The 24,821-nt window shown below is 37.4% G+C and overlaps 12 protein-coding genes across 12 annotated transcripts; 6 read left to right on the top strand and 6 right to left on the bottom strand.

Annotated features, from left to right (window-relative positions):
• Nucleotides 1–70: 70 nt before the first annotated feature.
• Nucleotides 71–2,974, top strand: C5L36_0E02830 (uncharacterized protein; the record flags this gene model as incomplete). Its single annotated transcript, XM_029467837.1, has 1 exon — nucleotides 71–2,974. The coding sequence occupies one exon, from the start codon at nucleotides 71–73 to the stop codon at nucleotides 2,972–2,974; it is 2,904 nt and encodes a 967-aa protein (XP_029323697.1).
• Nucleotides 2,975–3,218: 244 nt separating this feature from the next.
• Nucleotides 3,219–5,654, top strand: C5L36_0E02820 (uncharacterized protein; the record flags this gene model as incomplete). The annotated part of the gene is made up of 1 exon (XM_029467836.1): nucleotides 3,219–5,654. The coding sequence occupies one exon, from the start codon at nucleotides 3,219–3,221 to the stop codon at nucleotides 5,652–5,654; it is 2,436 nt and encodes an 811-aa protein (XP_029323696.1).
• Nucleotides 5,655–6,749: 1,095 nt separating this feature from the next.
• Nucleotides 6,750–7,256, top strand: C5L36_0E02810 (uncharacterized protein; the record flags this gene model as incomplete). Its single annotated transcript, XM_029467835.1, has 1 exon — nucleotides 6,750–7,256. One exon carries the CDS (start codon nucleotides 6,750–6,752, stop codon nucleotides 7,254–7,256), a length of 507 nt encoding a protein of 168 aa, XP_029323695.1.
• Nucleotides 7,257–7,335: 79 nt separating this feature from the next.
• C5L36_0E02800 (uncharacterized protein) lies at nucleotides 7,336–8,499 on the bottom strand (the record flags this gene model as incomplete). The annotated part of the gene is made up of 1 exon (XM_029467834.1): nucleotides 7,336–8,499. The coding sequence occupies one exon, from the start codon at nucleotides 8,497–8,499 to the stop codon at nucleotides 7,336–7,338; it is 1,164 nt and encodes a 387-aa protein (XP_029323694.1).
• A 787-nt stretch (nucleotides 8,500–9,286) lies between these two features.
• Nucleotides 9,287–10,399, bottom strand: C5L36_0E02790 (uncharacterized protein; the record flags this gene model as incomplete). Its single annotated transcript, XM_029467833.1, has 1 exon — nucleotides 9,287–10,399. The coding sequence occupies one exon, from the start codon at nucleotides 10,397–10,399 to the stop codon at nucleotides 9,287–9,289; it is 1,113 nt and encodes a 370-aa protein (XP_029323693.1).
• A 1,165-nt stretch (nucleotides 10,400–11,564) lies between these two features.
• Nucleotides 11,565–12,002, top strand: C5L36_0E02780 (uncharacterized protein; the record flags this gene model as incomplete). The annotated part of the gene is made up of 1 exon (XM_029467832.1): nucleotides 11,565–12,002. One exon carries the CDS (start codon nucleotides 11,565–11,567, stop codon nucleotides 12,000–12,002), a length of 438 nt encoding a protein of 145 aa, XP_029323692.1.
• Nucleotides 12,003–12,070: 68 nt separating this feature from the next.
• Nucleotides 12,071–14,116, bottom strand: C5L36_0E02770 (uncharacterized protein; the record flags this gene model as incomplete). Its single annotated transcript, XM_029467831.1, has 1 exon — nucleotides 12,071–14,116. One exon carries the CDS (start codon nucleotides 14,114–14,116, stop codon nucleotides 12,071–12,073), a length of 2,046 nt encoding a protein of 681 aa, XP_029323691.1.
• A 243-nt stretch (nucleotides 14,117–14,359) lies between these two features.
• C5L36_0E02760 (uncharacterized protein) lies at nucleotides 14,360–16,849 on the top strand (the record flags this gene model as incomplete). Its single annotated transcript, XM_029467830.1, has 1 exon — nucleotides 14,360–16,849. The coding sequence occupies one exon, from the start codon at nucleotides 14,360–14,362 to the stop codon at nucleotides 16,847–16,849; it is 2,490 nt and encodes an 829-aa protein (XP_029323690.1).
• Nucleotides 16,850–16,994: 145 nt separating this feature from the next.
• Nucleotides 16,995–18,380, bottom strand: C5L36_0E02750 (uncharacterized protein; the record flags this gene model as incomplete). The annotated part of the gene is made up of 1 exon (XM_029467829.1): nucleotides 16,995–18,380. One exon carries the CDS (start codon nucleotides 18,378–18,380, stop codon nucleotides 16,995–16,997), a length of 1,386 nt encoding a protein of 461 aa, XP_029323689.1.
• A 13-nt stretch (nucleotides 18,381–18,393) lies between these two features.
• C5L36_0E02740 (uncharacterized protein) lies at nucleotides 18,394–20,028 on the top strand (the record flags this gene model as incomplete). The annotated part of the gene is made up of 1 exon (XM_029467828.1): nucleotides 18,394–20,028. The coding sequence occupies one exon, from the start codon at nucleotides 18,394–18,396 to the stop codon at nucleotides 20,026–20,028; it is 1,635 nt and encodes a 544-aa protein (XP_029323688.1).
• Nucleotides 20,029–20,115: 87 nt separating this feature from the next.
• On the bottom strand, nucleotides 20,116–23,163 carry C5L36_0E02730 (uncharacterized protein; the record flags this gene model as incomplete). The annotated part of the gene is made up of 1 exon (XM_029467827.1): nucleotides 20,116–23,163. The coding sequence occupies one exon, from the start codon at nucleotides 23,161–23,163 to the stop codon at nucleotides 20,116–20,118; it is 3,048 nt and encodes a 1,015-aa protein (XP_029323687.1).
• Nucleotides 23,164–23,425: 262 nt separating this feature from the next.
• C5L36_0E02720 (uncharacterized protein) lies at nucleotides 23,426–24,565 on the bottom strand (the record flags this gene model as incomplete). The annotated part of the gene is made up of 1 exon (XM_029467826.1): nucleotides 23,426–24,565. One exon carries the CDS (start codon nucleotides 24,563–24,565, stop codon nucleotides 23,426–23,428), a length of 1,140 nt encoding a protein of 379 aa, XP_029323686.1.
• Nucleotides 24,566–24,821: the final 256 nt, after the last annotated feature.

Below are 24,821 nucleotides of genomic sequence, written 5' to 3'. Positions count from 1 at the left end.
AAATTAGGGACTGACATCTGTTGGCTAACAAAAAAAAATACCACTTGAACAACTCAACAAATAACAAAAGATGGGTGTTGGTAGTGTTCTTAGGAACACCTTTCGATTTAGAAAAACATCCCTTACATTTCTTGTATTTTTGACGTTTATTATTACAATCATACTTCAAAAAGTGGCTGTTCACAATGCTTTGAAGGTTACCAATAACAATACCGAACTATTGAACTTTGCTTGGGAACATTTACAAATAATATCTTCAACAAAACACCCATTCACCTCTCCAAAGAACGACGAACTGCATGACTATTTGTATGATGTTGTTTCTTCTCTTTCTTATGATGTACCGTACGTTGAGGTATCCTCTGATAAAGTTAACAATCATACCATTCTGATCAATCAACATGACGTCTTCAATAAATCAAGCGATGACAACAGGGTCATTTTTTATGAGTCCTCTAATATTTTGGTTAAAATAGAAGGAACGGATTCTCAACTATCAAGCGTACTCTTATCAGCTCATTTCGATTCTGTCCCTACGTCCTTCGGTACAACCGATGATGGCATGGGCATTGCTTCAATGCTTGCAGTGCTAAAACACTTACTTCAATCGGGTAAACAGCCAAAGAGGACGCTTGTTTTGAATTTTAACAACAACGAAGAATTTGGCCTTTTAGGGGCAGAAGCATTTATGAAACATGCATGGGCGAACGAGGTTGAATTCTTTATCAACCTAGAAGGAACTGGCGCTGGTGGATTGCCTGTTTTATTCAGAGGTACAGATAAATCAGTGATTGATTGGTATTCCAATGTTCGGACTCCTTTTGCAAACTCAATCTTTCAAGAAGGTTTTAATTCTGGTTTTATTTCATCCCAAACAGACTACCATGTTTATGAAAAGTTCGGGTTAAGGGGTCTTGATATCGCATTTTACTTGCCAAGATCTTTTTACCATACATACAAGGATAGTATAAAATACACATCAAAGGGATCGTTATGGGCAATGGCGTCCAATGTGATTGACATTTTAGATGATGTTCTGTACTCGTCAAAAAAATACAACGAGGACTTAAACTATTCAATATATTTCGATATATTGAATATTTGGTTTTTCAATTTCTCGATGGTTCAAAACTTTACTATCAATGTGCTACTGCTAGTTACTGTTCCTATTTTGCTTTCGATATTGCAACTGATAGTGAATAGGAGAAAAACGTGGTTTGTTGGAATTAGAGGATGGTCTCGCTTTCCTGTGGCATTGATTCTTTCCTACTATGCAAACAAGTTACTGTTGATGTACCTGTACAACTTGAATCCCCTATTGGTGTCAGTTAACTATTATCTACCATTGATATTATCATGTTGCTTGACCCTATTGATCAACTATTTGGTTCTCAATTTAGCCAACATCATTAAACCTGTCCACGAGCAAAAACTCATTATCTTGCTAGAACTCAATGCCATTTCATGGATCTCTCTGGTGTGGATGACTTATCAAATAAATGAATATTCAAATATCTGCGGATATGTTTCAACCATTGTCTATTTGCTAACTTCAATTGCATCATTATTCGGGTTATTAAGCTTTGTATTTTTGAAATCACCATGTTACAAACGTGAGTATAAAGTGTATTATGGATCCAGCGAAGAGGCAACAGATGAGCATACTCAAGAAATGTCTAATAATTCTTCGGAGAGAACCTTTTCCGGGCCAGAGGTCCACGATATCAATGACAATGCCAATGACGATGAGGATTCAGATAGTGAAAGGCAACCATTGCTGAATGAGTCCGAGGTAATAATAGATCACGAAACGCGTGACACGTTTATGCATAATATTAAGCAAAAAGCTCTTAATTCATTTCAGTATGATTGGTTGATCCAATTTCTCATTCTGGTACCGATATCTGTGTTCTTCATCTATAGTGAAGGGATTTTGACAATAGGTGCATTACATGAAACTGTTCAGGAAAGCAGTGTTTATGCCAAAAATGTATGGGATTTGGTGATGGCAGTTGGTATCCTACTTGCAATCGTAGTATCGCCATTTATTCACAAGTTCAACTATGTAGGTATTCAGATTACATTTCTATTGTTTCTTTTTTCATTGATGTGTTGTTATTTTGCTCCTTTTTCGGATGAATCCACCCCAATAAAATTCAGATATGTGAAAACTTTTGATGCAACCACAAATAAAAGTATATCAGAGGTCTATGGTAGAGAAGGTTTTATTTTGGATACCCTTACAGAAGTTCCTACAATCGCTGAGACTGACGTAAAGTGTACTACTTACAACTCAAGTGGAACTGAAATGTGTACCTATGAAGGTACTCGGCCATGGCTATTATCTGGGACCGTTGAAGATAACTCATATAACTCTTACTTGAATGTTTCGATTTTGTCGAACACGAATGACGGATGGAGCACTGACCTTCGTTCAGTTGATTCATTGGATAAATTTACGCCTCTAGAAGCCGTATTAGAGATCCAAGTCAGGGAGAGTAGACAATGTTATATGACATTTAATGCCACAAACCCCAAATTCAAGGCTCCTGTAAAGATGATCACATATTACACAGAGGGAAATGAAAACAATACTGACATAGGAATAGATGCTGTACCGAATGGCATGAGCAGGGATAAGCACGGAAATTGGATCTACAAAACCATGAAAGGTATTGATATATTTCAGATGCACAAACTCAGCTGGGAATCGACAGCATCAAAATCTAATATTTTTTTGGTGAAGCTGCAGTGGCTGCCATTTATCTACGATAATGACGTAGAAGTTATCAGTAATCTAGGAGTAAATGTCCAATGTTTCTGGTCGGACTATGATGACATTGTAGATGTCAATGGTACTCAACATGCTAGAGTTGAAGATTACTTAGATCTAATGAAATTTACTGCTATTGGAGTAGCGTGGACCAATCTACGTCCAGGCGTGGTACAAGGGAATGGCTTTGTTGAAATCTAAATGTACTTTGTAGTAGTTATATTATTTTATTTAACAATTAAAACTCGATGGATGAACTACTGATAAGGAATTCGGGTTTCCCCGTAATATCGCCGCGGAACATGCAAATGTTGTTTTTCCATGGTACTTTACGAATGGATTAAAATGGAGATTTTTCGTCTTCTTATTCTAGGGTGAACGAAGGCATTGCTTAATCTGTAGTATCAATAGGAATATCTAATCGATTTTCAAAACTTGAATTGGAATGGCGGACCAGGATGTATTTTGTTCAAGCAAAAATATCCTTACGGGAGCCCCTGATTCAGGACAAAACAAGGACAGTGGTGAAAAAGTGTCAGAAAATATCCAAGATAAACAAACAGATTTTGCTAACAAGTTTCGCCGGCTACGAGCGTGTGCTAGATGTCACCGTTTAAAGATGAGATGCGTTTTTGAAGACCCGAATTATGAGAGTTGTACAAGGTGCTTCAAAGCGGGACTTCGATGTTCTGCAACTGTCGATCCCACGTCTGCTATGGCTAAACCAAGACCAAGGAAAAAATGCAAGATCAAAGGTACGGGACCTTTGGTAAACCTCCAAGTGTCAATTAATGAAGCAAACAAATACATCAAGACATTCCAAGAGGAAAATTATAGTGAGGTTGATGCTGAGCTGAACGAGGAAAACTTGGCAATGCTACAAGATCAACTGGCTGAGGTACAGCGTTTGCTTGCACATACTTTGGCTATACACAGAAGAAGAAACTCAACGAATGAAGCAGACAGGAGGGAAGCAAATACAATAAATTCAATCAAGGCGGGTTCAGTAAAGAGTGTACCAGGTCTGCCGTGGATATCAAAAGATGCCAACATAGTGAAGGAGTTGATAAAGATAGGCATAATCACAGACACAGAAACAAGCCAAAGGTTGGAGTATTTCAAAACCGAATTGTACCCCTACTGGCCATGTATATCTTTTCCTAAGCATTACACATATAGTTGGCTGTTAGATAATGAACCTCTACTTTTGTTAGGATGTATCACCGTTACTACTCTAAATGAACCAGACCTACATGATACCTTATTGTACTACTTGGAAGAAGCACTATCTCTTAGGGTGGCTATCACGGGGAACATAACTGTTAGTATGATAGACGTGTACTCTATATTATCGTTATGGTGCTCACCGCCTAAAAAATGGGGATCATACAAACATCAAATGAGTCTTATGATGGCACTAAGTTTAACATTATGCTTGGATATTGGAAATGAAGCATGTAAACATTCTTCCACTGTGCTTACAGATGATTCTTTTGACAAACAAATGGTAAGGACTTATATGTCGGTTTATGCTTCATGTGGATCTTTGGGTTTATCATTACCGAAGTTTAAAGTTGTTAATTGGACACCAGTTCATGAAAAATGTTCACACTTGTTGATAAAAGGAGAAACAAATCAGTCAGACAAGTTCCTACATTTTTTCACAAGGTTGGTTTCAATAGGGGAAGAAATTTTTCAGTTTTTTTGTCCAAATGGATTTAATAAAAAATTGTCACTAGCAAATACACAACCTAAAGGTACCTCAAAAGAATTCAAAATCACAAACAATGAGCTTAGATCTACAATGATTGGTTATGAGCAACGTATGCAAACATTAGCTAGAGATTCAAAACTATTCAGTACTTCATCTAAAGCAAAAAATCTCCTGTCAATAATATACTATCAATTATTAATGACGATGTACGACTATGTGGTATGCCATGTTTTAGACAAAAGAGAAGTTGTTACTGAAGTATACCTCCAAACATTAACAAGATTAGTGAAGGCAAGTGAGAAGGTTATAGAGTCTTTCACTCAACTGTGCAACCAAACTTCCAATTTCCCGACATTTTTTTATTACCGGCCAATGCATGCGCTAGTTGCCTTAATCAGAGCACGACTATTGATAAAAGCACAGCATCTTGACTTGGATGTGGACGTTGAAAAAGATTACAAAAAGGTATGCGCTAGTATCAAAAATATATCGAGTAGATCAATAGTTGCAAAAAAGATGTCAGTAATTCTGACAAGAGTTTCAAAATGGATGAAAGTTTCTAACAAATTTGATAAGACAGGCTCTACAAATTTGATGATGGATCTCTTGAATGAGCTTGGAAAGGAGAAAGCAGTTGAAAGCATAAAAATTGACTTGAATGTAGCCGACCAAGGAGATAATATGAATCTATCTGACAAATCCAAGATTAGACTGAATAATCCTAGGGATTGTAATGACAACATATACAACAGTTTTCCAGATCTGGTTGCTTCCTCCATATCTATGAGACCGACATCTTCAGTAGAAGGTAGTTCTTCTACCATTTCCATGCCTTCTCCCATTGGATTTTCGAGCTCGGAGTACTCACAAACCGATGAGGCAAACCGTTCTAGTCTGAAGAGAGCGAAGAACACAGATGTGCAAACTTCTAGTGAGCACCCATTAGTACAACTAGACACTACATTGGATGATCTCACTGATATACAGAAGCAACAGGAATTCTTGCATGGATTATTTAGTCAAATTGATTCCGATATAATGGGAGCAGAAGACCAGGTGAGTGACACGAACCTAGCCACCCCAATACCGTTTATGTTTGATTTTCTAGGGAGTGGACCTCAGGCAAGCGAGCTTCCAATACTAGAGGATTGGTATAAAAACCTATAAGCTTGACATAAAGGTGTCTTATGTATTAATTGTAAGCCAATATGGTATTAAAGGCGGGAATCTTTATTATATTTATTAAACCAATAGCTTGGATTTTTCTCAACGGTGACCAGTGCCCTATATGAGCTTTTTATCAACTCAAAAGTGTCATCGCCATCTTCACACAGATGGATAACTTCTGCTAATTCCGAAGATGCTGTTGCAAGTGGAAGCTTCTGTTTAATTGTTTTGCCTTTGTGCCTGTTCCTTTTACGCTTCTTTTGCTTTCCACCAGCCTCTTCGTGAGTCTTTGACTTAATAGCTGTACAGAATAGTTTTTTTATATTGGTGTATCTTTCTTCCGGTTTTTGAAGGCTAAAACTTTGTTCTCTAAACAAATATAATCCATATTTAGTCTCGTATTCCCTTCTGCTCATTTGCGGCCTGAATTTTTTTGTTAGATGTTAAAAAGAGAGTATTTTCAATGCATATGGAAAGAAAACAATGTGGTTTCTTGGAAAGGGACAATGCAAAAAACAAAAAAAGGGAAACACAAAAAAATGCTCCCCGTCTAAAAGATTGAGATTTCTAATCGTGATGTTTTGCGACTGTCTTTTCATCTATTATCATTCCCAGTATGGTTGATGAAGCTATGCTGATTTAATCAGCTAACAATTCACCGATATACCCCTTCTTAGTTATGTCGATGCCTGAAAAGTAACTAAAATAGTCTTTTTTTGTGTGTGGTAGCAGCAAACGGTATCTGAAACATCAACTTCGCTAACATGAAACCGACCAAGTTGTTTCATGTTCCACTTTTCGGCTTTGCCTGTTGTTCTTTTTCCTTTTTTTTTCCTTTCAAATTTCTAAATAGGTTTAGTTTTTTTTTTTGCAGCAAATAGTATTTTGTCGAATATTAGTTCTTCAGCTGTTTGTGTAGCTTTGTGCAGAAAAAAAGATATCTTTTGTAATCGCTAGGTTAAGATATACAAGTTGTAATAGCTTTATTTGGCCACAAGGAAAATATCTTGAATATTTTGCTGGGCATTATTAACGAAAGGGCAAAAGAAAAAGCCAGCAAGTATCAAACGAGAATTTTGATATTCAGACTCACAAATGCAAACTGTACAAGGTTCAGAGACCTTCGAATATCAACAACCGAATACACCAATTACGACAACAAGTATGGAATCTGAGGAATCTGATACTAGCCCGCTAAAACTAAAAAATGGTGCAAAAGAGTGCAGTACTTCCAACGCATACATGGAAAGGCCAAAAAAACAACAAAACGTACAACAGGCAATGCTTCGGGAGAAGTTGATACATGCTTTCCGGTTGAATAGAAAAAAACAGCTGACACTTGAAAGAATAAATAAATACAATGTTAAGTTAATGGAAGAGCTTAAAACGCCCAGAGTTAAAGCGTCAAACTGTGCATTGATGGTAATCAACTATACAGAGCAAACCCATGATCCCTTAATACCACAAGTCTGGGGCTATCCCAAAAAGAACAAGTTCAAAAGCCTAACTTATAACGGAGACGACAACAAACAGAGGGGAAGACCAGCTCAGTCAGAAGGTCTTGATGAGACGGCCACCAACGGATGCTGTGTGATTATGTAACCTTCCAATATATAAGTCTCTTCCTTCTCTTTGTATGGACTACCATGCCTCGCCTTTTACGCATTCTTTACCTTTGGTTTCAACTTCCCAATATCCATTTAATATTCTCCCTTTCATCCAAAGCAACAGCATGATCATTTTTCTTTTCATTTAAAAGTTTAAGAGAAATATCGAGCAGGCTAAGTTGGACACTATCGAGTTCTGCAAAGCCTTTCAGCTTGTTTAGACATCTATAAATTCCACACCATGCACGGATATAACCTTCGCAGAGCTCAATTGAGTAACAAAACGATGAAATTGCAATATTTAGCCAATTCCGAGCAGCATTTGTACCATCTTCATCCTTTAACAAAGCAACACTTTGTAGCATGCAGATCTCACCCCGTAGTGACCAAATATTCCATGCATCATTACATCCTATAAGTAAGGATTCACTAACACACCACAACGCATACTTGAACTTGCCGATATTTAAGTACTGATGAGCCAATTCGATAAGGATCTCATTATCTAGAGGTCTCTGTTTGAGTAGCTCAAATAGAGCATGTATTGTCTCCTGTGATGAAATTAAAGGGTCTAAAGACTTGTCCTTTATTTTTACTATTTTTGCAAGATTTGCAATATCTATGTCTAGAGCCGTTTTCCTTTTCTCTATCGCATATAAATCGACCGGATCTCTTAGCGCATCAGTGCCCATTCCAGTGATGCTCAGTGCAGCGGTTCTATTGGCTGAGTCAATGACCAATTTCGTCGATTGATCAATGTAAGAATTCACTGTGTTCTTAACCTTTGCGAGATGATCAAATAATGTACCCTTTTCATCGCTATCCATTTGCAACACAGCTTCCACTTCAAGAAGCTCCGACCTTAACGTTATCACCTGCACCAATGCGCCAATTTCGTCCTGTAGTCCCAGCTGAGCAAATAAATCTTTCAGCCTTGAAATTGTTCCTCCTGCAAGTCTAAACTCGGACATTATGATCTCCAACCTCAACTGCATCGTATACAGTCTGACTCTCAGTTTGTAATCCACCTGAGACGGACTCGTCCGCTTCATCTGCGAGAAGTCGAAGCTAGGTAACCTTGATGGCTCGTTTCTTAGACCCTCATATTTGTGTAAGACAGAAGGAGATTGTGTATAATAGCAGACTGCGTGATGTAAATGCGGGATATCCTCCACATCTATATTAATATATGAGTGCGTGAGCGACTGGGTATTGAGATAATCTAGTAATGGATCCATTGACAAACAGAGGCCTGGCAAAAGTGTATCGACTGACAGCTATCTCCTTCGACGATTATTGTAACTCGTGGGACACATATAGCGTATAACCATTATAGAGTTGAAAAGCTGTTATAGTTTTTTGGTGTACAGATGGAGGATGTAGGAAACAGAAAAATTGCCTGTAAATTTTCAAGGAATGAGAAAATCCAACGTGCGCATTCATCCATAGAAAGCAAAGAAGTGTGTGATATTAAGTTTACAACCAGTGTAAAAGAACTATATAGATATTTTGTTTATGTGTGTTTGTGTTTGTGTGTGTGTGGATGTGGATGTGAAGAAGAAAAGATAAAAGGGATAATGTACAATATCAAAAGGTGGTTAGAATGAAGTGGAATGTGCCCACCACCTATAGCTACCAAATAGGTATGCCGTTTAAAAGCAACAATTCTGCCAATTGTATACTTTACAAAGAGAAAAAAAAAATAATAAGTTCAAGAAGAAAGAAAAAAATAAGTTATATAATTAAAACATTTAGCAAGTCCATTTTTTGAGATGTGTAAAAAAAAAATACCATTTATTTTACTTGCATTCTTCTTTTTTAATGATTTTTTTCTTTGTTTTTGCTTCAATTGGGTAAATTATATTTATTTAGAATTTAAAATTTAAAATTTAGATTCAGAGAAAGGTAGGAAGGGGAGTTTGTGGCTGTGGTTAATGTTGATTTTGAATTTCGGAGATAATATGACCGTTATTTTGGAAAGTGTTAATTGTTGATGATAATTAATCCTTAAAAGCATCAAGAAAATTAAGCAGATTCTCTCTTGAACTCTTGGTACATGTCAGCATCTGGAACAGCACCACAAATGGTTTCAACCATAATACCAGTAACCAAGTATGGATCGATATTAGAAGCAGGTCTTCTGTCTTCAAAATAACCATAACCTTCAGCTTGAACAGATCTTGGGATTCTAATAGAAGCACCTCTGTTTGCTACACCAGCTGAGAAAGTTTCCATTGATGCAGTTTCGTGTCTACCAGTCAATCTTTGTTCATTATCTTTACCGTATAATTCGATATGTTCCTTGTGTCTCTTTGACAACTTTTCAATTGCTTCATTGATTTGCTTCATACCACCTGGGACTCTCATAGATTTTGTAGAGACATTGGTATGACAACCTGCACCATTCCAATCACCAGATAAAGGCTTTGGATGGAAGGTAACCTTAACACCAAATTCCTCAGAAACTCTTTCTAATAAAAATCTAGCCATCCATAACTCATCACCCATTTTAATGCCTTCACAAGGACCAACTTGGAATTCCCATTGGGATGGCATAACTTCAGCGTTAATACCAGAAATGGTAATGCCTGCATATAAGCATGCTCTGTAATGTGCTTCAATGACATCTCTAGCATAAACTTTAGCAGCTCCAACACCACAATAGTAAGGACCTTGAGGTGCTGGGAAACCACCCTTTGGCCAGCCATAAATGTAATTGTCAACAGGGTCTAATAAAGTATATTCTTGTTCTAAACCAAACCAAACTTCTTCATCAGCATGGGCATTCATCAACTTGTTACATTCGTATCTATGGTTGAACTTGTTTGGAGTACCGTCATTGTTCCAACATTCAGTCAAAACAATAATGTTATCACCTCTTCTGAAAGGATCTGGGTAGAATGCAACAGGCTTAAGGTAAACATCAGAGTTACCACCTGGAGCTTGGCCAGTTGAAGAACCATCAAAGTTCCATTCTGGCAATTCGGAGACACTGTTGATCTTCTTGTTCAAGGTTCTAGCCTTGGATCTCATGTTACCGGCAGCATCAATCCAGACGTATTCTGCAATAACTTTACCGTGTTGAGGCAAGTCGAGGTATTTGCGTAAAGTTTGGGATTTTTCTAATAATGGAGACATTTTATTCTTGAAAAATTTTTTTTTAGAGAGAGAAAAAAAACAAGTTTGTTTGTCTTTTTTTTGTTTTATAGGAAATTTGGACTATGCTAAAAGCAAAGAAAAAATTGAAGCAGATAAATAGGTATAGAACCGTTAAAAGAGTGAGTTAATACTGAAGAAAGAAAAAAAGGAAGAATAAAGAATAAAAGAATCAAACATTACAAGGGTTCTTCCACAGATACGATAGCTGAGCACCGCATTACTTACACGATGGAGGGGGGGGTAACGCTTCCCTTTTATACCTGGGCTCGCTCCTTCCCAAAGGGGCAACTCTCGCTCTTTTATCGCGCAGAGTACATAGAATATGCACGCATTCATGCACGAGCCTATTAAACTTAAAATGGAACCCGCTCATTGAAACTATTGATTGAATAGTTGGCCCACCAAGCTGACTCTGTCTATAGTGGAACACTGGCTAACTCTGTTCGCACTAAGGAGTTCCCCCTCGACATCTATGGCATTATTGTTGATATTCAATATAAATCAATTAAGTACCTTACTATACTTTATTGTAGACTATGATACAATATGTATATCATGAGCCCACCGAAATTGCATATTTGCCCGTATCCTATGTACTAGAGATTTTTTGCCCTATCTTGACTTACCACTAGTAGAGCACGTTCCATTTCGTGACACATTCCCTTTTCGGACAATCGCCAACAATTATCCATGGCTTTTCCCCTCCTTCTCGATATCGGCGCGCGCTCATTGGCTGGATAACCTTTTTTTTTCTTGCCTTTTTTTTTCCAGTCACGTTTTTCTGTTTTTCTGGCTCAATGACGAAAATTGTGATAATAAAAAAAAAAATGCTGCTAATTTTGTCCCAGAGAGAAACGACAAAAAAAAAAGGAGAAAATTCTGAAAAGTTTTTTTTTTTGTTTTCACAATTCCAGACGGATTCGTCGACGCGTCGGTGGTTGGAAGAAGAAGAAAAAAACATTGAATCTCTTCCAAATTTCCTATTTTTCTGCTGTTATTTATTTATTTATTTATTTAATTATTTAATTATTCAGTAATCAACAAGTTAGTTCATTTCTGTTAGCACAGGAATAAAAGACATTGTCACTGGTACTAATTTGGACTTTGTTTGCCTCCACCGTCTTGTTCACAGTATAACCAAGCAATGGAGCTGCTTCCAGAGGGCACGGCCAACAAGAATGACGTGACATTCCAAGACCAGCAACAAATCAATCGCTTTAGCACCTTGATGACGAAGTTTGACCGTCTCAATGAAAAGTTGAAGAAGCTACAATCCGAGAAAGAACAAATCGATGACGTATCTTTGGAGTTGGAACTCGTGGACGAAGATGAGCTTGTGGACTATTTGATAGGCGGAGAGGTCCCGGAAACCGCCAATCCAAATGGTGTCATTATAGGTGACGGCTGTTTTGTGAAACTGAAGCAGTCACAGGTGATGGAGAAACTGCAAGAGAAATCGGACAAGTTGGAGAATGAAATCACAGAAACAGAAACGGACATTTCCTCCATTGAGGATACTTTGAAGTCTCTCAAATCGACCCTTTACGCCAAATTTGGTAATTCCATTAACCTCGAGAAATAACTATACATTCTTTGTAATTAAATATCCCTTTACTTTACAACCATAAAAAAGAGTCAGATAATTCGAACTTACAAGAGACCTTTCTGTCTCTTCACTAACTCGATTTCCGTCGTTAGTTTATCGCTTTGTTTCTTCAAGTCAACCAAATGGGAAATTTTATGTAGGAGCTCGTCAAACTTCTTGGCAACAGGTCCTGTAGGTATGGTGGGTTTCACCGACATTCCTAGCTGGCCTAAGATCTCGTGGACCTTGGCTTGAACACTTGGCTTGAATGAGGCTATCTTCTGCGACCTGACATATACTCCTGGCTGAATCCGGTCTTGGTGGATCTCAATACCATACACCTGCAGGTCTTCTTCGCTAAGGGTCTTGTGTAATAGTTGCTGTATTTCACTCAACTTACTGACACCCTTTTGCCCTTGTGATAGAGGAGTACTAGATCTGCCACTAACATTGGTACCAGCATTACGCCGTTTATTGCTGGAGTTGGTGCTGTTGGACAGAGACATGCCCGCAGATGCAGTAGCTGCTGCTGAAAAAGAAGACGTCGGATGAATAGCAGCAGTTGCAGCGGCGGCAGCATTGGACATTGAAATATGCTGTGTATGTGGTATAGCATTAGGCCCGAGTAGGGGTGCAACAGGTATTTCAGCTTTCCGCTTCTTGCTCTTTTCAGATGACATGAGTGAATTATATAACTGTGTCAAACCTTGCGATGTTAGATACTGTTGGACCGATGCACTGGATTGCGGAGAATCCAACAATTGTAATAGCTGACCTCTCTCGTACAGCATCTTCTTTGCAGCTAGTTCAAATTTACGTGCCTCTATAACTAAGGATTCCTCCTCTGCAATTTCAGTAGGTGCACGATGTATCAACCTAGTCAAATAGTGTTTGCGTAACAATTCTCTCTCCTTGTCAAATGATCGAAGTGATTTAATCAGCGCCCTATCGTTGATATCGCCTCTTTTCTCTAACAGGTTGGCAGATATGTTGTACATTTGAGCCTTCAAGTCTTCCAAACTTCGATCAGGATAGTCATCTTGAAACCTGTCATAGATCACCGCCCAACGCATGTCATATAATGAGCATAAGTCAAAAAGCTTCTTGGTTTCCTCATAGGTCCATTCTCTCTCTTTTGGATCTGAAAATTCACTTGACTCCTTTGACTCTTCTATTTCTGTCTGTGTCTCGGTGTTTGCCTTGGTATCTGCCTCCTCCTTTACAACTTTCTCTGCAGTAACCTCTCCATTATTCTCGACGGAATCCACAATCTGTTTCTCCTCGTTGTCATTATTCTTTGTAACTGTCTCCACTGATTCGTTGATAGTTGAAGTCTCCTTTATATCCTCTTCCTTCTCTTTTTCATTCTGGGTTTCTGGCTTCTTCTCTTTCTCCTCTTCCTTCTCTTTTTCATTCTGCGTCTCTTGCTTCTTCTCTTTCTCCTTTTCTTTCCCTTTATCTTTCCTCTTGTCTTCCCCCTTTTCGGTCTCTCTCTCGTTATCCCTCTCTTTCTCCTTTTCTTCTTTAGACTTGTCCTGTGCTAACTTAATTTCCATTGATTTCTTCTGGCTGTCTTGGTATAGCCTAAACGCTTCATCATACTCTTTTCTAGAGAAACTCGGAATCTCCAAACGAGTGTTGTACTTCGTAAATCTGTACTCGTTGGGATCAATCTCGATTTTTGAGCTCTCTTCTTCTTCTTCTTCTTCTTCTTCTTCTTTCTTCGGCCCTTCCACATTTTTGCCTAAATTTGTTTTCGCCCAGTGGTACAATATCAAATCATCATCACGTGCTGAGTTTTTGAATCCAAGTTTCCTCCATGGCTGATCTTTCTTTAACGTTACTAATTTGGCTTTAAACTTCTTTGTGCCTCCAGCATTTGTAACAGATGCTGTATCCACTGCCAATGGCGGAACATTTGTCCCAATAAGGTTGTATAGTTCTCTATTCATAGCAGATAACTTTCTTTTCTGATTATCTGAAGCATATTCTTCAGGTGTATATATCTGCCTTGCTTCAACCAAGTTTTGCTGTGATTGTAAAGGCTCTTTCTTCTTTTTTTGCCTTTGGGGAAAGGACTTTATGTTCATCACATCTAATATATCTGACATGTTTACCTCTAGGACTCCTCTACTCCAAGAAACCGTCCAAAACTGTACATTATAAAATGACAAGTAAAAAAAGGTTATTATACATCAAAACAGGTGTGAGGAAATTTTACTCTTTTCGAAGGCGCCTGGTACTCATGTGCCGTATCTCGCTCTTTTTAACATCTTTACAAATTTCATGAGTTAAATACAGAATCAGTGCCACTTAAATAAGATCTTCTGCTTGCCGACAATTTATCGATAGCAATGCTACACACAGGTGCAAAGCAACAGAAAACGAAAACCAAAATTCGTCCCCCTAGGAAGTCGGGCTCAAAAACCGAGGTCAATCCAGAGGAATCGTGGAAACTACTCTCAACTGCGATTCATGACATTCAAAATAAAAACGCCTCAAAATGGTCGTTTGAACAACTATACAGAATAGCCTATAATCTGGTGATCTCCAAGAATGGTAAGTTTTTATATCAGCATGTACGTGACGAAATCGTTGATCATTTAGAAAAAAACGTTAGAGGTATAATTGAGGAACTCTTGATCACTCAACACTCAAATGAGCAAGAAATTGATAAGTTTGAAGCTGCTAAGATCATTAATTCATTCAATTCTATATGGGACGATCATTTGATTTCCATTTGGTTGATCAGCCAAGTAGTAATGTACATGGATCGTACTTTTACAAAAGAAAATCAGTTACCGCTAATCTACGATGTTGGTCTGCTTGTTTTCCAGAACTCAATAGTGATGCATGAACTAGATCATAATAACACGACAATTGGTGAACAACTAATCAATGTGTTCATAAATTACTTTAATCTAAATAGGAATGGTGACATAATTGATAAATTTATGTTGAAATCCACGATTAGTATCTTTGAGTCATTATCAGATCCGGAAGGTAACACTTACTATTCCAAGTTTTTTGAACCTGAGTTGTTGCGTTCCTCTCATGAATATTATGCAAAGAAAGTCAAAGAGTTGCTGGATTATCAAAGTGGTACTATTTACGTCACAAAAGTTATTGATTTGATCAACGATGAACTTGCTAGGTTTCAAATTTTCATTCCTGATCAGACAACCAATAAACTAAAGGACTTGATGTACACCGATTTGGTATTTTTGAATATCAAACATATTCTAAAACTTGAAAATGATGGACTACAGAAGTGGATTGAGACTAGGGACTATGATTTACTTGGAAAGGTCTATAAATTAACTTCACGAACGGAATCAACTAAGGACATTTTCAAAGAATGCCTGAAAACTATCATCATCAAAAAGGGTGAACACTTAAAGGAAATATCTAAAATTCAAACAAATGAAAGCCAAACGACAAATATAGATATTGATGAAAAGAAGAAAAAGTCCAAAAAATCAAATAAGGAACTAAACACACTCTTTGCTATTAATTATATCAGGAATTTTATTATTGCCAAATCTAATTATGATCTGATTATAATTAAGTCGCTTGATGGGGATATTGAAATGCACAAAGAGGTGGAGCAGGCCTGTTCCACATTTCTGAATGAAAATAATAGAGTTCAGGAATATTTATCTTTATTTATTGATGACTGCATCAAAAAATCACTGAAAGACAAATCGCATAAGGAAGTTGACGAAATATTCAATGAATCTATAAGTATATTCAGGTATATCAAGGATAAAGACATTTTTGAAAAATATTATAAAAATCACCTTGCAAAAAGACTTTTGAATAATAAATCTATATCTAATGAACTTGAGTTGATGATGATTAACAGGTTAAAAACAGAGGCAGGGTCAAGTTTTACCACCAAGTTAGAGGGAATGGTCAAAGATATCAAAACTTCCGAAGACATTACAAAAATGTATGAGCAAAGCATCGCAAATACCTCTCTATTATCAGACCTAGCGAGAATGAACGGTGGGCGAGAATTTGAAGTTGATTATTCCATTCTTACCCCAAATAACTGGCCAATACCAGTTAATAAAACTATGCAGGATATTGATTATGTTCCAGCATTGGATATTGCCAAAGCTTCTTTTGAAAAGTTTTATCACAGCACCTACAATGGTAGAAATTTAACTTGGGCTCCAAATATGTGTACAATTGATTTAAAGATGAACTTTCCTAGTAAATCCTACCTAATTAATATGCCTACTCTAGCAGCTTTTATTATCTTAACATGTTTTAATGATGACGACACAGAAGATGGTACTAAATCTCTTACTTTTGAGGAAATAAAAGGTAAAACCAAGATACCAGAACAAGATTTAGTTCGCCACTTACAAAGCATTGCAGTTGCACCTAAGACGAGAATTTTAAAAAAGGTACCAATGTCGAGGGACATTCGGCCAACAGATAGCTTTAGTTTAAACTTAGAGTTCAAGAGCCCACAGACAAAATTCAAAATACTTGCCGTGTCTGTGTCATCGTCCTCTAAAAACTCCGGCGGAAAATTGGATGCAACAAGCTCAACATCTAAAGTTGAAAGTGAAGCTGAGCATGTTGAGACACTGGCCTCTGTCCAAAAATCTCGTGAACTTGAAGTCGACGCCGCAATTGTCAGAATAATGAAGGCACGTAAATCGGCCAAATATCAAGTCTTAGTCACCGACGTGGTTAGAATAATTGGTGACGTCAGCAAGAGGTTTAGACCTCAGCCTTCGTTAGTGAAAAGTAGAATTGAGGAATTGGTAGAGAAGGAATATTTGCGTCGTGATGCAGATGACAGAGAATTGTTTTGGTACGTAGCTTAGTAAATTTATTTTTGTATAATTAGTTAAATATATTTTATTATATAATATGAATTTGATAAGTAAACAAAGAAAACTATCAACAAGAATCTCACGGCCACCAGTTTCTAATGAACCAATTCAAGATGGCTACCAAAATTTAAAAATCTTAATCAATCTTAGCGTCCGCCAACCCTCTTAGTGAAGTGATATTATTCGTGAACTTGGTCTTCTTAGTCATCTTCTTTAATCTGTTTCTGACCACCATCACCGGAGCAGGCGATTTTCTCACCAAATGGTTGGATAAGGACCCCATCAAAACACCTTTGATTGCAGAAGACCCTTTCGAGCCAACAACCACTAGTGTTGGAGAAATATGCTTTATTATGCCAACAATAAAGTGTCTCGGTATAGGGTGGTGACAAGACTCGATAACAACATGAACCTGGAGTTTTGTACGTTTCAGTTGGTCAACAACCATTTTCGTGATTTCGTTAACGTTATTTACTCTTGTGCGTTCCCTACTAGCTCCAGTCGAATGTTGGGTATGACTTTCTTTTCCAGAGGATGGAATACCATTAAGATGCATAGACGAATAATCATCATCTTCAAGGACGTTCAATATATACAGCACACAAGAGTCAACTAAAACTGTGCCAACACACCATTCAAGTGCATATTTACTCTCCTCTGAGAAATCCATACATAACATGAAGCTTTTAGGATGTTTGATGTCGTTGCTAACTAGTGTTTCAAAATAATTACCCCTTGTTATTGTTCTTATAGCTCGTTGATGTGTGGCATCAGACTCAACTTCTGATAGCTTGGTTTTCTCGTTCAACATCTTCGCAAGTTCTGTATCTATTTTATTCTCTTCATCTCGAGTGTATGGGGCTATAAACCCGGTATTGGTTGTGCTTCCTGATTGTATGAGTCTCTTCTTGTAGACGGCATATTCCTCAAGTTTACTTTTACGCTCTGTTTTTTCCTGGTAAAACTCTTCAGGATCAACGTGGATTTCAGTGCCAGCCTTCTTAGCTTTTTCTTCAAGAGTATCCATTATCTGATGTGGGACATGTCTACCGATTGCTTTGGCATTGCTGATTGCTCTTTCCGAAGCTAGTATGGAATCTGCCACCTTTGCAGACTCTGCCTTTTTCATCATCTGCCTTTCATTCATCAGAGCAATTTCATCAGTTCGGTTTGTATCAGATTCCTCTGGAACGGCAAAGTTTGGTAACGTTCTACCTTCGTCCTGAAATGCCAATTCTTCCTCCTCATCAGTCAATCTTTCTTCTGAACTAACATTTACGTCCTCTTCTTTAACTGGTTCCGTCAGCAGCCTTAGGGAAGGATCCTGAAATGTAATTGATGTTGGATAAGGCGTTTCTTCAGCTATAGAATGTGCTGCACTATTAGATCTTGTCGTAGCTCTGCTCACTTTAGGATTTGCCGAGACACTTCTACTACGGCTGACACTTTCAGCCTTCGTTTGGCGGCCTCTCAACTGAGACATTAGTTTTTTCTCTTCACCTATTGCGCCTTCTAGAGACATGATGTTCTATTAAATGGAATGCTGCTCTAATATATGTCTTACTATCAATTTTCTCTTAAGAAAGCATATCTTGTGCAAAGAATTCCACACTTGCTCTTTGTTTTTCTTCCTGCCTCCGTGTGTTACGATATGCTCCAAAAAAAGATTGATGCGAATTGGCAACATGTTTTTCTATTCCCACTTTCTTTACGATGGTAAACAGAGAACCAGAAGATTAAATCCTGCTCAAGTTATGCTTAGGAGAACATATTCGACATTGGCAGCAGACTCTGCGGCAAATTTGAGAACTACAAATACCTTAAGAAAGGCACAGCTAGACCTAAAGAATGCTTACAACAATTTTGACGAATATAAATTGATTTGCCAAAGGAGAAATGTTTCATTCCCCTTAGATGATTCTTTCAAAGCTGATTATGAAAGGTTACAGAAAGTTAATGAGACCATCCTGAATTTTAAACATGAATCAAAGAACTTGCAGAAAGCCTTGAAAGATCTGAAAATACAGGAGAAGAAGAACAACATAGACAATTCAATGGAGCAAGAGAAGATACTCGATAAGCTTTCGAAATACAAACCCATAGTGAGTGAAAAATCTAAGATATGGACTGAATTAGAAGACAAACTTTTCATTCAAGTAGCAAGCTTACCTAACTTGATTCATCCCTCTGTGAAAGAACAACAGCGTCTCTTAGAATATATCAACCCCACCGGAGAAATAATCCAAAGTAAGACTGATGATTTCCAAGTGCAAAGTAATCCAAAATTGGACCATAAGAACATTATGGAACGCTTTGGTTTAGTTGATTTCTCCCAAGCGACTAAAATTTCAGGCCGTGGTTGGTATTATTTAATAGGAGATGGTGCATTACTTGAACAGGCGTTGATTCAATATGCACTTAAAAGTGCCCGAAAAGCGGGTTTTAAAATGGCATTACCGCCCTCTATCGTCAAAACTGAAGTAACCAAAGCATGCGGTTTTATGCCTCGTGATACAAACAATGAGACACAAGTTTACGAACTCAAAAATGACGATTTATGCTTAACGGGGACTGCAGAGATACCTTTAGCTGCTTTGAATGCGAATAAAGAGTTCAGTCATACAGAATTACCACTCAATGTGGTAGGTCTCTCTCGTAGTTATCGTGCAGAAGCAGGTGCAGCAGGTAGGGACACCAGGGGGCTATATAGGGTTCATGAATTCACCAAGGTTGAACTGTTCTCTTGGACTAGTCCAGATGAAACACTGAGTATGGGACAATTTGATTCCATTGTAGAATTCCAAAAGGAGTTTATCAAAAGCCTGGGCCTGACTGCTCGTGTGTTGGTGATGCCACACGACGACTTAGGTGCCCCAGCGTACAAGAAAATTGATATTGAGGTTTTAATGCCAGGTAGAGGGGCTTGGGGTGAAGTTTCTTCTACCTCGAATTGTCTTGATTTTCAATCTCGGAGACTGATCACCAAAGTAAGAGATCCTTCTGATAAAAAACTAAAGTTTGTCCACACCTTAAATGGAACCGCATGTGCAGTTCCAAGGGTCGTTCTATCTATCATTGAAAACTTTTATGATCCGGAGAAAGATGTCATCGTCGTTCCGGAAGTATTACGCCCATTTATGGATGATAAAAGTGAAATCAGACCGCAATAGTGATAAACATGGCATCTAGTATTATATACAGTGTTTTTGTTCTTAAACTTATAGATATTGCATCCTTGTACATTTATAGTAATCATGCTATTCTAACAATTCAGTTAATCTCTTTGTGTCGTCATCGGACATGTACAAAAGCATCTTTATTACAGGTAATAGCATTTTTCTTTGCTCTTTATGCTCAAGAAAACCAAATAAAACGTTTTTAATATAAGTTACCTTTTCCTTAACATCCGTTTGCTCTGACTGAGTATCCGAGAGTTCTTTTGGCTCATGTTGAAGTACATCTGCCTCGCCCTCATCCAGGTTTATCGAACTATTCTTTCTGCTATTAGAAGCGCTTGCGTCAGAAAGCCTTCTTTTATATTGTTGGGACAATAATTTGTACTTTTTGTTAAGACGAATTAGCTTTTCAGATGATTCTTGATTCGACACTCGCAATTTGGAATTTATATCTTCAATCTCTTTCAGCCTTTTCTCTGCTCGTTTTAGAGAAACTCGTAATGTATTGATCACTTTAGAATTATACTCCTCAGTATCAGCGGGATGTATATCAGCAAGGGAACTTGCTTTACTAGTAGAAGTTTTGCTCGGTAATTCATTCGTTTTATGAAGTTTTTCGATTTCCAGCATTAATGAATTTTTGTGAAGCTCAACTTCTTCAACTCTTAAATTCATCTTTTCTAAAGATCTTTTTAACTCGTCAATTTCACGTTGCTTATTCTTTAAAAGAACCATATACTCGCTGTCTCCGTGTTCTTTCTCCTCTAGCAATCTATCATATTTAGACTTCAGCTGTTTAATTTCGTGTGCTTGGCTTTCCTCGTTTTCCATCAGCATCTTACGTAAGGTTCCCATTTCATGATTTCTCTCTTGTAACATATTTCTAGACTGGGTAAGCTCCTCTTGAATCATATCGATTCTATTCTCATACTCATTGTTCTGCATTGAAAGTTCGTCAACCCGTTTCCTCAATGACTCAACTTGGGATGAAGAGTTGGACTTAAAATTTTTTGCTTCTTCATACTTATCGTTGAGCTCTTCATATAGTTTAACTAACTTGGTGTTCTCCAGAGATAACTTGTTGATACGCAAAGTGCTTTCATTAAGTTCATTCTTGAATTTCTCATTTTCCGAACACAGACCACTCCTCGTATCTTCAAACTTCAATTTTTGCTGTTTAAGCTCTTTATTTTGGACTTTTAGCTCGATTATAGAGTCATTTATCTTGGATTTTTCCTCTTGAATAAATTTTATTTTATTTTCAGCTTCAAGTAACAGTTTTTCTTTCTTGGATAACTCCAACTTCGCTTTTTCAAAATCACTCTTGAGTGATGAATGCAATATACCGTCCTGTTCCATCTTCTCTATCTCTGACTTCAAGCTACTGACTTCTTCTCTTAGCTTTTTATTTTTAGCTTCCAACTTTTCCTCATTCGCTTTTGCTTCATTTAGAGATAGCTCTAATGTACATATTTTAGATTCTTGATCTTCAATAGTATGTTTCATTGTACTAATGTCCTCTTTTTTCAGTGACAATTCAGACTCCAGTTTGATATACTCATTGTAGTATTCCTCTGCCTTCTGTGACAATGATTTCTTAGTTTTTTCATAATCTTCCAAAGCATTTGCGTTTTGAATTCTTAACATTTCGAGCTCACTCTTCTTAGTTTCCAATTTTAACTCTAGCTCTTCTACTTTCTTCTGGTGATCAGCAACCTCCTTGTTCTTCTTTTCGGCCTCCACTAAAGAATCTGCGACGTTTCTCAACATATCGTTCAAATCTTCAATCTCAATAACCTTCTCTTTTAGTCTGTTTTCAAGCTCACCTGATTTTGCCTGCTCTTCACTCAGTTTAGCTTCAACTTCTTCGACTTTATGTTTCAGTTCGACCACTTCTACATCCGATGAGCTACTAGATTGTGCTAATATTGAGTCGCATGCTGCGGCCCCGCTATTTTGCTTCTTGCTTTTCTTTTTACCACCTTTCTTACCATTTATTAATCCACCATTCGCTTTAACGTTCACTGGGCCATCCTTGTTATCTCCAACTGATTTCTTATTTAAAACATCTATTTTTTGTCTAAACATATCATTCAATTTCTTGTTTGATTCGAGCGACTTCTCCAAATCATTGATTTTTTCTTCTAATGCAACTCTCGTCTTCTCTTTCTCGATTTTAACTTTATTGAACTCCTCTTTTGATTTTTCTAAATTGTTCTCCAACAACCTTGTATTTTGGATGATCTCCCCATTTTCCATACATTTTTCTTCTAATTTGGCAGCTAAGCTGTCTTTTTCTTGCATAATATTCTCTAGTTCTTGCCTCTCCGTTTCATGGTCTGCTATTTTTGCTTTCATTACATTTAATTCATTTTCCAGCTTTTTATTTTCCTTGGCCAGTTGCTCATATTCTGTTAGCTCTTTGTGTTTGTTCAATCTTTCATTTTTCAAAGTTTTATTTTCTTTCCGGAGGTTCTCCAGCTCCTCAGCCTCTTGACTTTTTCTGGTGGTTAACGCTTTTTGTAATTCTTTCATGCTCTTTTTCAGTGCACTAATTTCTTCATCCGCCACCTTTTTATCCTTGGTGAGTTTGGAAAGTTCGTCATTAAGCATTTGGTTTTTGGATGTCAAACCATTGAGGTAATCCCTGACACTATTTAATTCTCCAATGCTTGAACACGGGGTTTGCTCTTTCAACATATTTTCAAATGCCTTTACTAAAGCTGTCTTTTTCTTTTCTAATTTATATGCGTTATATAACTCCGGATACTTTTTTTCGTACTTCAGAAATTTATTCATTTTGGAACGGATCTCTGGTGGAAGAGATGCTGCCGGTACTGCTGTTCCTGGAATCAATTCTTCAATCTTCGAAACTGATTGCTCTCCCAGTGGTAGTCTTTCTTTCATCTCACTGTCCGAGCCGGTTGATTCCGCCGTAGATTCTCGTTCCATATCGTCTGGGTTAGTCAAATTAGAAATTTCCGGAGTTTTTGTGTTTAAAATCTTCTTAGCAATTGAAGGATCCGCTATTTGTACTTGTTCTCCTGAATTAGCATTGTTAACTTCATCGTTGATCCTATTGATTTCATCGGCAAAAGTTTTGCCAATTTGCGAAATCTTAGAGAACATTATCAGTTGAAAAGTGGTGGATCGAAATTCCGGATTAGGAGAAGGCGGGCTCAGTATTGTTTATCCATACAAACAGATACACGTTTCATAAACCAACTACAATTTCAAGCCACAAAAAAGTGGAATCGCACACTCTGCCTTCGCACAAAGACATGCAGTTTTTTTTTCCTTCAGAAAAATTAACGGTTTACAGTTGAAACATTTAAATGTATGCTATCATTACATAAGGAAAAATCGAGTGTAATTCCTATCCAGTAGTTCCTCAGCTAACAAAGAGATACTTTTTTGCAGTTGTGTTTATTCCATTGCTTTCTCCTCTTATAAAAGCCTTGGCAGCATCACCCCACTGTATTCTTCTTTTGTAAATTGCTAACTCTCCAGTAAGACCATCAATAGCACTACATAAAGTTTCCTTTTCTTCATCGTTCAATGAATCTCTCAATTCCATCAGCGATGTAACATAAGTTCTTATCACCATTAAGTTAGACCCAGTTTTTGCTAAACGAGTGAAACATTGCTTCTCAACTCTAAAAAATACTTTGTTGTAATCCAACTCTTCTGGATAAAAAGGGTGGATGACGGTGGCTTCCTCTTCGGTTGCATGCGATCCACTTGGTGCGCAAAGATTGCAATGGGTCTGGATACTCCAGTTGTTCCGTACAATGTATTCATGTGTGTTTAAACGGGAGAAAAACTTATTCATTGAAAGTTGGAGCTTATTGACATAACCTGGAACAGGCTCATGGATTTTTGTTAATGGATTATTCATTTTCTCTAATGGATTGAATCCCGCCGGAAATAATGAGATAGCCGCCCTTAAAACGTATTCGTCCATCTCACTAGTTTCTGGATTTTTAATTAAAATAAGTATGTCTTCCTCGATATTGGAGACAATATTATACATAATCTGGTTAGGCTTTAAATTTGTAGGATCCAAAGGGAATGATTCCCCAGTAATTTTATTATCTATAGTAGTGCTGTCTGTAGATAAAACAAAATACATTGGGTACCGTCTCATCAAAAAAAGAAAGATATAGGTATATGCTTCCTTTAAAGATTCAATAGCACTTTCATGGAATCCGTATAATTTTTCATTCTGAAAGATCTTTTTCCTTAGGTTTACTCTATCAAGATAGGTGTCTTCAATGCAGAACATGTCATTAGGATCCAGCTTTCTGATTGCCAATGTCATTTTATATGAACCTTTTTTGAAAGGCTTGTAAGGAAAAGGTTTCTGATTCTCCCACCTAAATTCGTTGTTAACAGGAACTATACCTGGAGCCAGAATATTTAGCTTATTGTTATCCCCTTTATCTAACTTACTGGCATTTTCAGCATAATGCTGTAATACGATGTATGAAAACAAAATTGCCACTGCTGTTGAAAAGATTGCAAAGATCATATCAAGCCTTGTTAATATAGTTAGGAAGTTTTGTTTTTTATAGCTTTTTTTGGACCTCTTTAAACGTAGAGGAAAGCTGTATGGTTACGCAAGAGCCGAAGCATGACTATATGTACAAGGTTGGTTGCACACAGAGATAAGCTATTGGGCGTGAGGAAGACACTTATCAAACGTTTAGCGCCGGAGCTCGAAAGCCGAACACCGCATTAGGAAAAATTAAGCAGATAAGAGTAGAAGCGTAAACTAATGTACAAAA

The sequence above is a fragment of the Pichia kudriavzevii genome, chromosome 5, assembly GCF_003054445.1.
Source record: "Pichia kudriavzevii chromosome 5, complete sequence".
NCBI classification, from domain to species: domain Eukaryota; kingdom Fungi; phylum Ascomycota; class Pichiomycetes; order Pichiales; family Pichiaceae; genus Pichia; species Pichia kudriavzevii.
The sequence above is the reverse complement of the archived record's forward strand: the minus strand, read 5'-3'. Positions and strand labels throughout refer to the sequence as shown.